At 41.7% G+C, this 13,283-nt stretch overlaps 1 protein-coding gene across 1 annotated transcript; it reads left to right on the top strand.

Moving 5' to 3' along the window:
* Positions 1–3,070, top strand: txnl4a (thioredoxin-like 4A). Its single transcript, XM_084079962.1, has 4 exons — positions 1–140; positions 1,236–1,430; positions 1,749–1,852; positions 2,699–3,070. The coding sequence occupies exons 2-4, from the start codon at positions 1,278–1,280 to the stop codon at positions 2,868–2,870; spliced, it is 429 nt and encodes a 142-aa protein (XP_083936088.1). The 5' UTR covers positions 1–140; positions 1,236–1,277; the 3' UTR covers positions 2,871–3,070.
* The last annotated feature ends 10,213 nt before the right edge of the window (positions 3,071–13,283 follow it).

The raw sequence follows: 13,283 nt of genomic DNA, 5'->3' as shown, positions 1-13,283 counted from the left end.
GTCCCATACAATCCACAACACAAGCAACGAACAACACACGTTCACTAGCTGGCATCCATTAATTGTATATTTCGAATGAACTAGCAGCATTTTTACATAATTACTTATTTCCTGTATCCAACGTTAGTTACTAATCTGGGGTAAGTGTTTGAATACATATTACTAAATGTACGTGAGTTTCCTGTCTCCAGAATGTGCTTAGTTAACAAGCTAATGTTACGCTAACAAGCTGTCCAGCTAAGAATCAAGAAGGTTTATTTGTCACCGATTGATTGAATACTTTATTGTAAGGTTTTTTTTAAAAGCACACATAGGTACAGATTTATACAAAAGGATGCTAGAAGGATAACCCCTAGAAAGCCTATGGCCGCGGCGTTACAGACCCAGCACTCTGCTCACAGCTGACCACAACAAACAACATTAGCAGCTAAGCTAACTGTCTGCTGCTAACCCTAAAGAAAGGAATTGTGACTCATTCATCACAAACAACCTCTATAATCAACAGTGGTGGAAAGTAACTAAGTACTGTACTTAAGTACAATTCTTAGGTATTCGTACTTGAGTATTTCCAATTTCAAGTACTTTTACTACTGGTGATTTAACGTCGTTTAATGCAATCAGATGGGACTTTTCTGTTTGGATGAATGGGCTGTCAAGGGTTGGTGTTGCAACTCTAGATGCCAGATAGCATTATAGCATCTGAGTTGCTTGCGGCTAAGGAGTACCTAGTGTTTTATAGACCAATTATTTGTTTACTAACATTGAGCCTGGACGCACAGGTGATTGTTTCACGCAATCAATTCCCAACCTGTTTCGGGGTGCACTGGTTTCAGCACACCCCAACCCCCTCTTGTGTGTGTTGGCTAGTGAGACGCGTCCTAACGAGACCTGATATAATGGGTTTCGTTGCGCGCATACTGGCTGCACGCAGCCAGTATGACGTCGTCTGTTAAGGGGTCTATACTAAAGCAGCAGTAGTCACATAAAAATGACTAATGCGGAAGATACCTTTGTATCTATACATTACATATTGCTAACTCCAAGGGTGTTCAAATGTAATCAATATTTGTACACTCTGAGTTAAATTGAACTGTAATTATTGAATTCTCCATTACGGTATGTATATGTTTAGTAGAGGAGATATATGGCTGGTAAAGTTAATTGTATGCATAATGTGAAGCTCTCAGACTCTGACAGTAACCTGTGCTTCCTGGTGATTGTGTGTGAATACACAGTGTTTGTTTCAGTGTGTGAGCGGACAGTACCAGGAGATCAACATGTCGTACATGCTCTCACATCTCCACAACGGCTGGCAGGTGGACCAGGCCATTCTGTCTGAGGAGGACAGAGTCTTGGTCATCCGCTTTGGTCATGACTGGGACCCAACCTGTATGAAGATGGATGAAGTTCTCTTTAGCATAGCTGAAAAGGTTTGCTTAAGCTATCTATCCACATCCTCCCACCCATCCACTCACTGACTCACTCTACCTATCTGGTAGTACACACGTGCGTGCGCGCACACACACACACACACACACACACACACACACACACACACACACACACACACACACACGCCACCATATGCAAGAAATTATTGCAAAATAATCATCTAAGACTATGTGTAACTGTCAACATATATTAAATATTCAGTTGACATTATTGCCAGCTTGCTAATTTGTGTTAATTCTGTTTTGAGCACATGAACAGTATACTGACTTCAGTTTACTGTACAATCATTCTGCCAGGTGAAGAACTTTGCAGTCATGTACCTGGTGGACATCACAGAAGTGCCTGATTTCAACAAGATGTACGAGTTGTATGACCCCTGCACTGTCATGTTCTTTTTCAGGTAAAGTACTAAACAGTTTTGCCTCCATTATAAAGTAGTCTAAATGTCATTTCAATGTACGTGATTTTCTTAATTGAATTTAGATTTTAGCAAGCAAGTTCAAGGTGTCACTCGAGGAATTACAACTTAAACCTTAGTATTCCTATTCTGGGGGGAACATTTCACCGAAAATAGCAGATCTGCAAGCTTGCAATACGTACAGGGAAAAAAGAGCGGACCAAGTACAAATCCAACTCCAGTCAACTAAAATATAACCAAGTAGAGTGTTTAAGTGGTTGACATTTTTTAAGGTGGTCTACAATGTACCGTTTTTCATGTTTCTGATATGTGCATTTTCCCAAATTAATGTGTTCTAAATGAATTGGCCAATTAATCAAATCAAGGCTCCTTGCAGCATGATTGATTATCTTTGTAGAGGCCAGTAGTTATGGTAAATGCTTCTCGAAAGCCAGTCGTGTGTGTGTGTGTGTGACCAGGAAATAACCAGCTTGTGAAAGTTACTTAAAGTTTTTTACATGCACAGATTGATAATCTGTGCATGTAAAAAAAAAAACGTTTTATCAGTGAATCTCATACATCGCGTCTTTATTATTGCAAAGTAGTTACAAACCTGTCTAGTTAGTAGACAAACCCACCGCAAACTGGGCTGGCTGTTTTCTTGTTGACAAATGGAAAATGTCATTGATAAATACTTGACTTGTTAGTTTCGCCAGGGAAAAACATTATGAACCATATACAAACTGGGGTCTTATCTGTATGAGGGAATGAAAGAGGAAATCATGGAGAAAGTGAAACTACTAGCTAAACATGAAATCACTAATGCTGAATGTTTTTGTTGTTTTCCAGGAACAAGCACATCATGATTGACCTGGGTACTGGCAACAACAACAAGATCAACTGGACCATGGAGGACAAACAGGAGATGATAAACATTGTTGAAACTGTGTACAGAGGTGCAAGAAAAGGAAGAGGTCTCGTTGTATCCCCTAAGGATTACTCTACTAAATACAGATATTGATGTGGTTTCCCCCTCTTTTTTGTGGAGTCCAGTTGTTTCCTGATGTTTTGGACAAAGACTACAAGTTGCAGAAGACAGACATTTTGTTTTTGTTTTTTTCCTTTACTTTACTTAATTGTTTCCAAGCCTTGCTTGTCACCGCCAGTCATATGGGACAATATTGTATTTTAATTTTATGAATAAACATTATGGTCATGTGATCTTGATATTTTAATTAAATATACTGTGTTATTTGTATAGGTTGATAATGAATTATTCATTTTAGATAAATCAATTTTGTCTGGGAAACGGTCAAATCCAGTCAGTGTACAATTCTGTAACATGTAGTTAAAAGCTAGGAAGGGTGTCATATGCCATTGAAAAAACATGAATGGCACTGACCAGAAAATAACAAACTGGTTATTTATTTTTGAATCTAGGTGTTTGATGGAACAGCCAATCCAATGGTATAAATTATATCATTAAATCCCGTAGCCTATGGGATTAACATGGCAGTGTAGGTACTTATTGTGTCCACTAGATGGAGTCAACGGTGTATATACATTTATGTATACGGTTGACACCAAGGCTTCAGAAAGCCAAATCTGCCTCCCTCATGTGCGTGCGTCATTAATACAAATTAATACAGTCAGTGCCATATTAATCTGAAGTTGAGCACTACCATTACAATATTTCTCCGATATTCCTAGATTCTAAACATGCTGTGAAATTCTTTGTAAAAAATGTTTTCTTTTTTTAAAGTGAGGGTTCATCACCATACTGGCATGTGGACATTTTCATGAAAATTGACTTTTGCCACAGACATACAAATTAAGCGGTCAATAATATTACCAGAAATGCATAGACCTAGCTAAATGTACTATATTGGTGGACTCCTAATGTGCCATAGACTATATAGCACTGTCAATGTGCTACACATTTTGATGATGGTAATTCTACATTCATTAAAGTGGTGTCTTACCTATTCTGAAGAAAACCTGCAGACTGGCAAGTCAGCCACTGTACAGTATACTGGCTGTATACAGGTACCAATGCAGCATGGTCCAAGTCTATTCCATATATGGGATTTCAATAATTGGGTTTTATTGGTACAGTCAATGCTTTTGTAGCGGCGTTTCGTTGGCTCGGTTCAAACTTCTCAAGTCATCAACAAACACTGATGCACCTTGGAGACTTGTCATGTATGCAGGCAAAGAACGCATTGTCCACAACTTAACTTACAGTTTGCAGATTTACTGATCCAAAATGTGAACATAGACAGTACAAAACAGCTCTGGCCTTCTCTGTTGTTGGTAAAAAGCCATTTTTCCACCCAGGTGCATACCCTTCCCCAATCACCTGTCCTAGATAAGCCCTGGAGAGGCGTGCCCACACAAACAATAAACCAATAAAGTACCAAAACTAATACTACTACTAATACCTAATAATAAAACAAACACTGTGAAATGGCTTCTACAGCTTTCATTATAAGTTACATGTATAACAAAATAAGAACATTTTAATGGTTTTAATTAAAGGTTTGCCACAGACATGGACAAGTAAGTCTTGCCACGGACACATTTGTCTTCTATGTCCATGTATTAGCAGGGGTCACATTGATGACCCCTGCTTAAAGTGCTTCAGTGCAGTAATGAGTCTGTAATGTATCATATTGTCATACTGTATCACCACTATGTACCTTGAAGGATTTGTGTTGAGCTTGTTTGCACCCCTCTTTAAGAAAATAGATCTACTAGCTCACAACACAGTGCACTGTGAGCTTGTAGATCAGCTTTGTAGTATAAAATATATCACTTTTAACTTTATTAAAATGTATTTACCACACACCACAAACAAAGCTCTTCACTCACACATAAAAACATTTCGACATAGATCTAGACATGTCATTTATCTCATAAAGCAGACCGTCACCAGTGGTCCACAGATTGTTAGCCCCCTTGCTAACTGGGCTCTCTCCATTACTGGGAATGATTGAGGGACAGAGGGGCATTTAATAGTGAAGGAATGTGTCGGAGAATAGAGAATGTGAATAGACGTGAGAGCCGTTCAAACCATTCTCTCATTGATATCTATTAGCTGTCACAATGATCATTTGTAGGCCCCTCATAACCACACACACACACACACACACACACACACACACACACACACACACACACACACACTCAGCATTATGGGTAACGGAGAGCAATCTATTGAGTGATAGATGGGGTGAAAGGGCACAAATTCTCCCCCTGGATGTCCATTTAGAGAGAGAGAGAGTCTGTGTGCGTGCGTGCGTGCGTGTGTGTGCGTGTGTATAGCCTGGTCTCCTGACCTCTCCTGAGTGTGCGTCTCTGACTTGTGACAGAATCAGGATGGTCAAACTTTACCACTCCACCTACACACTGCAGTGATTAAGTACAGCCATTAGCCCTGAACTGAAGACGTAATTAAGTCAATGGAAAACAGTATGACCCCCCTCCACCCCCTACCTCCCTCCAAGATCTTTCTACCGCCCTCCCTACCTCTAGAGGAGAGTTGTATCCTCAAAGTGTCAGGAGAGAGGGAAGAAGAAATGGGTAAATAACAGCTGGTCATCAAAAGGAAGAGAGGGGTAGCAGAGGAGAGGAGGTGAATCACCGCTCTGACCACAATAACACACCGGGTGGAAATGAACCCCAGCATCCATATTCTGGGGGGGACATTAGCCAAAACAGCAGATCTACAAGATGCTTTTTTTGTTTGATTGGCTATTTTTGGCAAAGAGATTTGGTGTAAACAGAAAAAAAACGGTCCAAGTACAACTCAGGTCCAGTTTACTAAGTCAACAGGGTTGAAGTGATTATGTGACTATTAGCCTATAACAACCTGCCTGAGGAGATCAGGCTTGTTAAATAATTTTCTATTTCTATTATTGCTTTTTATAGTTTTATTTTTAGATGAATCACATGCCCGGAATTTAATTGCCCTTGTGGACTAATAAAGTGGTATTGTATAACTATAAAACATACTTTTATTAAAATGGTCTTTCCATGAAGAAATTACGAAATTTTATTGTTTAAGTCCCTTAATGTTTTTTATTTCTTTTACATTTTCCTCAGTTTTTAATTGAAATCACGCAACTTTGCTTTGATAAGTACTGCGATCTCATCATACACAATGAGATCTGTCTCATTTTGCAAAATGTCTCATGTTAAAGCAATATTTCTCTACAGCTATCAAATCAAATTCTAGTACATCGTTCTTCAACAGGGGCCTCAGAGTTACTACAGGGGGGCTGCCAAATTGTTTTGTGATACAAACGTTTTATTCATTTATTTATCTAGTTAGTTATTCAAACAAATAATTTAAATGTCTGAAAATACACATCAACATGAATCTAAAATATTAACAAGGTAATAAGTAAACAAACAAAACATTTGATTTACGCAACACTGATGATAGTGCTGTCAAACGAATCCATAAAGACATGAAAGCTGCAGCATCACTTGGAAGCAACCCTTTTTTTTTAGCAATTAATAGAAAAACCTTTCCAAACCAGTCTCAAACTTGTCAACGTGGGGGTTACAATTGAGGAGTTCCAGTATGGACATTGTAGATCATTAGTTCTCAAACTTTGTCATGTCAAGGACCCCCAAATTGACACATATTAGCCCGTGGACCCCCATTTGAAAAGATATGCCAAGGCTCTAGCAGTGATTCTTAACCATTTTAATTTCAAGGACCCCCAGTTTGACATGCATTAGGCTACGGACCCCCATTTAATGGCATTTCTATCTCTAGGACCCCAATTTTTATTGTAAAAATCAATGTTAATTTAACTGTGTGTACACAAACGGAACCAAATGTACCCGTTAGGGTCCATTTGGTTCCATTTGTACACTCTCTGAGTTACAGACTCACAAGGGTCCATTTGGTTCCATTTGTACACTCTCTGAGTTACGGACTCACAAGGGTCCATTTGGTTCCTAACTACCATTTAGCTGGGGACCCCCTGGAACTCCCTCAAGGACCCCTGGGGGTCCCCGGACCCCACTTTGAGAACCACTGTTGTAGATCATTATGGATATGTAATAGACCTAAGACATTCACTGTTCACACGTTTGTGTGTGTGAGAGAGAAGGGGGGAGTTGTATAGTATTCAGTATATAGGGGACTTCCATACACACACGCACATACACTCAAAATTGTGGTAATCCAGGATCTGTTTTCCACTGATAGTGTTTAAGTGGATCACTACCAAAGAAAGGGCAGACAGACAGTAAGGATCATCTGGGTACCAGGGGAGGTTGTGCTGGCATACCTCCATCCCTTCCCACTCCCTCCTCTCTCTCTGTCTCTCTCTCTCCCCCCATGTGGTTGCCCACAATGGGGGAGGGTAATCTGCCACAGTTCGGGAGACCCCACTTCCCCCCACTGGCATTGCCACAGAAACACACACATAGATACATAAACCTTCCCGCTAACAAAGTGACTGCTGAACAGCAATTAGCATATCTTTTTACAGTACACTTTTCTTACACTCAGATACGTATAAGAAAACGGTACATCTTGGGAAATGTGGACAATCTCAACGTCAAACGTCCATCATATAGTCATCACATCGGCACACAGTCATTGATGGATTTCTGTAAAAGTAGGGTCCAAGGTGATCTTTATTGTTATCATCCTTTTTGTTCGGCTCCTCTGGCTTTGTAGCAATGCTGAACCTTTGTAGAGCACGGACCACAGAAGCATAAAAATGGTTGACAATATTTGGACTTATACAGTATTACTCCCAGGTAGCTATACAACCCAAGGTTGTACCAAAGTTCAACTTCACTTTAAAGCAGAGTGCAGAGAAATCACTCCTCCTCTAGAGATAGGCTCTGCCTCTACATACAGTCAGCAGTGTCTTTCAGCCCCAGGCGTGGTCTGTTCCAGTTTACTAAGCACACAAGCTACTGAGTCTATGCACAAGGATCCCAGAAAATTGGCACTACTCTGCACTGTTATTTTGAACGTTCTTTGTCGGGTGTTTTGCAGCTCTACTGTAAATGTTTGCAGTGAAAGAAAGAATACCCCAGAAGCTTCTCACAAATGCAGTGTTGTGTGAAATGAATGCATGGGTCCTTATTCAGAGCTTACATGCAATTTCACATCAAGAGACCAAATAAATAAATGTATACATATACTACATCTGTATAGAAACACACATGCACGGATGCACGCACCTGTACGCACTCGCACGCACTCGCACGCACTCGCACGCGCGAGCGCGCACACACACACACACACACACACACACACACACACACACACACACACACACACACACACACACACACACACACACACACACACACACACACACACACACACACACACACACACACACACACACACACACACACACACACACACACACACACACAGCTAAAACCATTCTTTCCTTCCTCTAATTCCTTCAAAGAGAATGCGGAACGAGGGGCTTGACAGAGACTTTAAAGATATGAAAATATGTCAAACACTAAAACCACTGAGAGAGAGAGAGGCAGAGAGAGAGACAGACAGACAAGACAAACAGACGGGGGGGGGGGGGGGGGGGGTCATTCTGGCCACCAGGGAATGCCTCAATAAGTTAAGTAGGACCATACAGGTTGGAACCAGACCAGATGTGTCATCATACAGATAAAATGACAGAACACACATAAAAAGCACACACACGCCTCTCCCTGTGCGGCATAAACAGCCCTGGCCAAGACGACCAGGGCTGTTTATGCCGCACAGGGATAGGCACTGACACACTTAGGGAGTTGGTGTTGTGTTTGCTTAATTCCCTCTCTTCCTCTCCCTCCCTTTCTCCCCGTACTTGTGTATAGCCCTCCCAAGGACTTGTGACTAACTGGATTTGCATCTCTCAGCTCATAATTCCCAAAGGGAGCCCCCCCCCCTCCAATGTGCGCACACACTCCCCAATCTGCAACAGATCAGATGGGGGAAAACAAAGCTCTCCACATCTATTTAACTGAAGTCCCTGAGTCACATAACAGCCCAGCTAGTTGCACAATGCTGATGCAGTAGTACAGATACTGCACGCCTGCATATTACACACACATACTGTACAGGTACATTAAGCACAGATGCATTGCAGATGCATCCATACATATAAAATGTACATACACAAGCACAATGCTCAAATGCGCATGTACACAGACACACCTAGTTTAGTGAACACGCAGGGTCCAAACCATTCACCTCCATTTACAAACAGGCAGCTTCATTCACAAGCCTAAGCCCTAATTAGCACCTGCTCTATGCTCATGCATGGGCCAGGCCTCCCTGCGACACAGGAGGTGTGAATCTGAGAGGGTGCAGCTGAACCAACAGGACCAGCATACACACACTCTCTCTCACACACACACACGCGCGCACACACACGCACGCACGCACGCACGCGCGCACGCACGCACGCGCAAACGCACACGCGCGCGTGTCCAAACAAACACGCGTTACCATGAAGGACTTAACTTTTATATAGGGCCCCTCACCTTTGAAAGAGTGCACATTTTATTGAGGTAATCTCTCCCTTTAACTTTAGTGTCAGATTTATAAACTTCCTCCATCACTTATGCACGCAGTGACACACACTATACAGCAGATGTCACGCTGGTGATAAACTGTTGGTGTGAGAACGCGTAGGTGTATGAGTATGCATGCATGTCACCCTTGGTCAGTCTTGTCCTTGTGCAGTTTTGGTCGCACGGGTGAGATAATAAGGCGTTCTCTGCAGAAGGTATAGTAAAAAAAAAATAGATTGTGTCTGACAGCGTAAATATGGACCCATTTTTACACTCTCCTGAGTTAAATGAATACACAGGATTTTACTGTGTGAGCGTGCATGACTGGCCAGCGTGGCCGCGCTGCCGGGGCGCTGTCCTTTCAGAACCACTTTCTCCACTCATGTTCCCAATCTGTCTCCATTCCACTTCTGTCTCCCTATAACACCCATCCCTCTCTCACTCCACCGTCCCAACCCATGTCTATTTTTCCCAGTCTCTTCTCCTCCACCTCTCCATCAATCCCTCTCTCTCTCTCTCTCTCCATCTCTCTCCTCTCCTTTAAAGCCACTGTCCCCTACCTGCCTTCCTGCACTGGTACATCCCCATGTCTCAGCCTCTGTCAATGTATTTTGCCCTTATAAGGAGAGAGGGAGAGAGAGCTCAGTCAGACTGTACTAACAGCGCACACTCAGCAGGGGTGCTCCGAGCAGGAGGCCACTGCGATTGTGGTGAGGGGGTGAGGGGTGAGGGGGTGGCGGATGGAGGGAGGAAACGTTGAGTAACTACACTTCCGTCAGTGACTCCTAATAAGACGGAAATAGGCATACAGAGGAAGAGAGATGAAGGAGGACCAGAGAGGGAGGGAGAGAGAGAGAGAGAGAGAGAGAGAGATTATGTTTAGCAAAGGCAGGTGAATGTCTACGTCAGTAGGTTGCTTGTACAGTTGCTTATACACCTTAACCCAGGAGTCCCTTTTTCGACCATGTCGTTGTAGACGAAAGTTCTCCAAAATAGCCTAGGCCTATATGCTTTATTTATACACGACGCCTACAAGCGTATAGATCAGCTACTCTCGTTATATGACATTGTCAGGTTTAAGTGGTTAATGCATAATGCTCAAATGTTGACCCATGTTACACAGAAAGTGCATTTTTCTCCTGCGTGATGCCATGCCAACTCACCGGCTATATAAATGTACAACCTCCGGGGGAGGTGATATAGATGAACGGTGTGCTATGACGCATGAGTAAAGTGTCAGTCCAAACACTGCATGTTCCTGAGAAGACTTAAAACTGAGTTTTGAATTCATGAGACAGAGGTACTGTATGTACTGTACATGCCTAATTTGCATTTGAGTTTAATATGACTCATGCTCACACAATAAAACATTAAAAATACATTTACATAGTAACATACATTTTATATAAATATAAAAGGGTATAATAACCCTTTTAATACCACACAAAATAAAACAATGTTTGAATATCAGTCTTGTGCCGTGGAGTTTCTGCAGCAGGGTTGCTACTTTCAGCCTGTTCTGAACTGGAATTCTGTGGAATTCTGTTACTAAGAATTGATATATAGGTTAAAATGTCCCTTGGGGTATAGGGAGGGAAAGCAGGTCAATTCAATAATAATAATAATAGATTATTAAATAGAGAGAGATAGATTAGATCACAGTATCTTCTCTGATATCCGTAACGTTACAACTATATAGAACACGCCACCTTTGGATCAAAGTAGTTGTGCCAAAATAGAGTTAAACTGTCCTCTGTTTTGATTTGATTGATTCATGGCATGGCTTCATAGAAAGTGATTTTAGGCAGGTACTGTGCACACTGGCATTCATGCAATGGGAAGCAGGATAGGACAATTGACCTACAAATAAATAAATGTGAAAGCCCATTAATAATCCAAGGTGCTCCACCTTTTAATGCTCAGGTATTAATATTTTAGCAAACAGACTTCCACATCCATCCTACATACTATGCTGCTGCAGGCTCCATCTCAGCTGTCTGAAAAAGGCATCTGGGGCTAATGTATGTAATGACAGGGAATAGCAGATTGAGAATGTCCAAATATAGCCCTCCTCACTTCTCAGACTTGTAGGACTCCAGATCGGTTCTAATGGCAAAGGGGAAGTCAATTCACACTGAAACACATCCAGTGCTTCCCTTCAGCTAAACAGCTCCAAGATTGCCAACTAAGCTCTCTCGGTATGTCTGATTAACAGAGTTAATGAATGGCTCAATAATTATCACCTCTTTATCGCTAATGGAAAGCTTTCCACAATATCTTACACCAATTGACTTCATCATCATCATCACCGCCCACTATCACTTTACACAGTGAAGAGAATGTCCATTCATTGTGGTCTCTTGACTCCAGTGAACAGAGGCTGGCTCGCAAGGCTACCTTGACTCTGAGGCTACTGCTGCAGAGAGAAGGAAGAGCAGCAGCATCCTCTGGTCAATGTGTCGCTTGCTTGCACAGACGTGCGTGCGTGCACCCACACACACACACACACACACACACACACACACACACACACACACACACACACACACACACACACACACACACACACACACACACACACACTAGACGAGCAGTGTTCTCACGTCAGTGTGAGTCTAGCCTTAACAGCTTAGAGGAGCTACTGAATTTCATGGTGTGGTGAGATTTGAAGAATTTAGATTTGTTAGAATAGATTTGTTAGGATGGATTTCAGGGTTCCATGCAAGGCCTCACATCAAAGCAGTTATTGATTCACAGAAAATGGGCAAAATATTCACTCTTTCCATCTCTCAACGTACAGTAAACATGTGGTTTATATACACAATATACAATATACAATATACAGTATATATACAGTATACATATACAATATATATTCTATATATGCTGTAAAGCCTATTTGACATATTTGGGTCATTAAGGGTCACAGGTCACATATGCAACTTGCCTTAGGCCAGCCACTGTTTAGTATCATGCATTCTGACTTCTCAGAATGTGAGAAAGAAGAGTGCATGAACATATTCTATAAGGCATTTGTTCTTTTAGGTGGCTGGCTATTAGACCATCTCTATATGAATTCCCCAACAGATATTGCAACATCGAACCTGGTGGTAATGATATTTCATAAAAGGGAAGGCTATGGAAAAAAACAGCAATTCCTTTCGCTATCATAGCACACTATACTAAATGCAATATTTGATGTCCATCCGTTTGCATCCGTGTCTTGTGATGTGAAAGTAACACTTTGAACAAAGTCCACTTCTCAGAAAGACCACAACAGAAACAGGAAGACTCACATTATATAATTAGTCGCTGCTGTCTTCCTCTGGTTTAACAGAAACACCATGGTTTTCACCAACAGACATAGCAACAGACTCTGGGCTGTTGTCGCAATCAGAACTTCACGTGACTGCTATAGTTGAGCAATAGCCTAATAAAGTTCTGATAAACTTCGGCGTTGTTCAACAGAGTATTAAATTAAGTATATATGTTTGGAATGTTGCATCGATTCGGCTGTCACATCCAGATGACAAGCAGACACTCGCACTCAGCCGAAGCTCAATTTATACTCCATCGCATGACGTCGCTTGCCGACAACAGCTCATCCTCAAGCTAGCTTATTTTGAAGATCAGCTTTTGTCGGCATATGACATGTTGTACCAGAGTATAAATTAGGCATGCTCTTCAAATATTGATAGCCGGCCCAAACAGCCGTGGCAACTCACTGGGCCAACGTCTACCTCCTCTCTTCTTTCTGTAACCAATTACAGGAACATAAACTGTTTAAAGGCAGCATGTGTAACTAACATCACTTCTCACTGGATCCCTCATCCAAAGGTTTGGTAGAGAGAGTGGATGGATTATGGCAGAG

This window comes from Gymnoscopelus microlampas, assembly GCF_963454915.1.
Source record: "Gymnoscopelus microlampas genome assembly, chromosome: 15".
NCBI lineage: Eukaryota > Metazoa > Chordata > Actinopteri > Myctophiformes > Myctophidae > Gymnoscopelus > Gymnoscopelus microlampas.
Note: the sequence above shows the minus strand (reverse complement) of the source record. Positions and strands in the feature narration are given on the sequence as shown.

What these genes read in the sequence shown, in the direction of transcription:
- txnl4a (XM_084079962.1), top strand. Translation starts at nt 1,278, where the DNA reads ATGTCGTACATGCTCTCACATCTCCACAACGGCTGGCAGGTGGACCAG. An exon ending in TCTTTAGCATAGCTGAAAAG is followed by an intron (nt 1,431 to 1,748) that starts GTTTGCTTAAGC and finishes TCATTCTGCCAG; the next exon opens with GTGAAGAACTTTGCAGTCAT. An exon ending in ACTGTCATGTTCTTTTTCAG is followed by an intron (nt 1,853 to 2,698) that starts GTAAAGTACTAA and finishes GTTGTTTTCCAG; the next exon opens with GAACAAGCACATCATGATTG.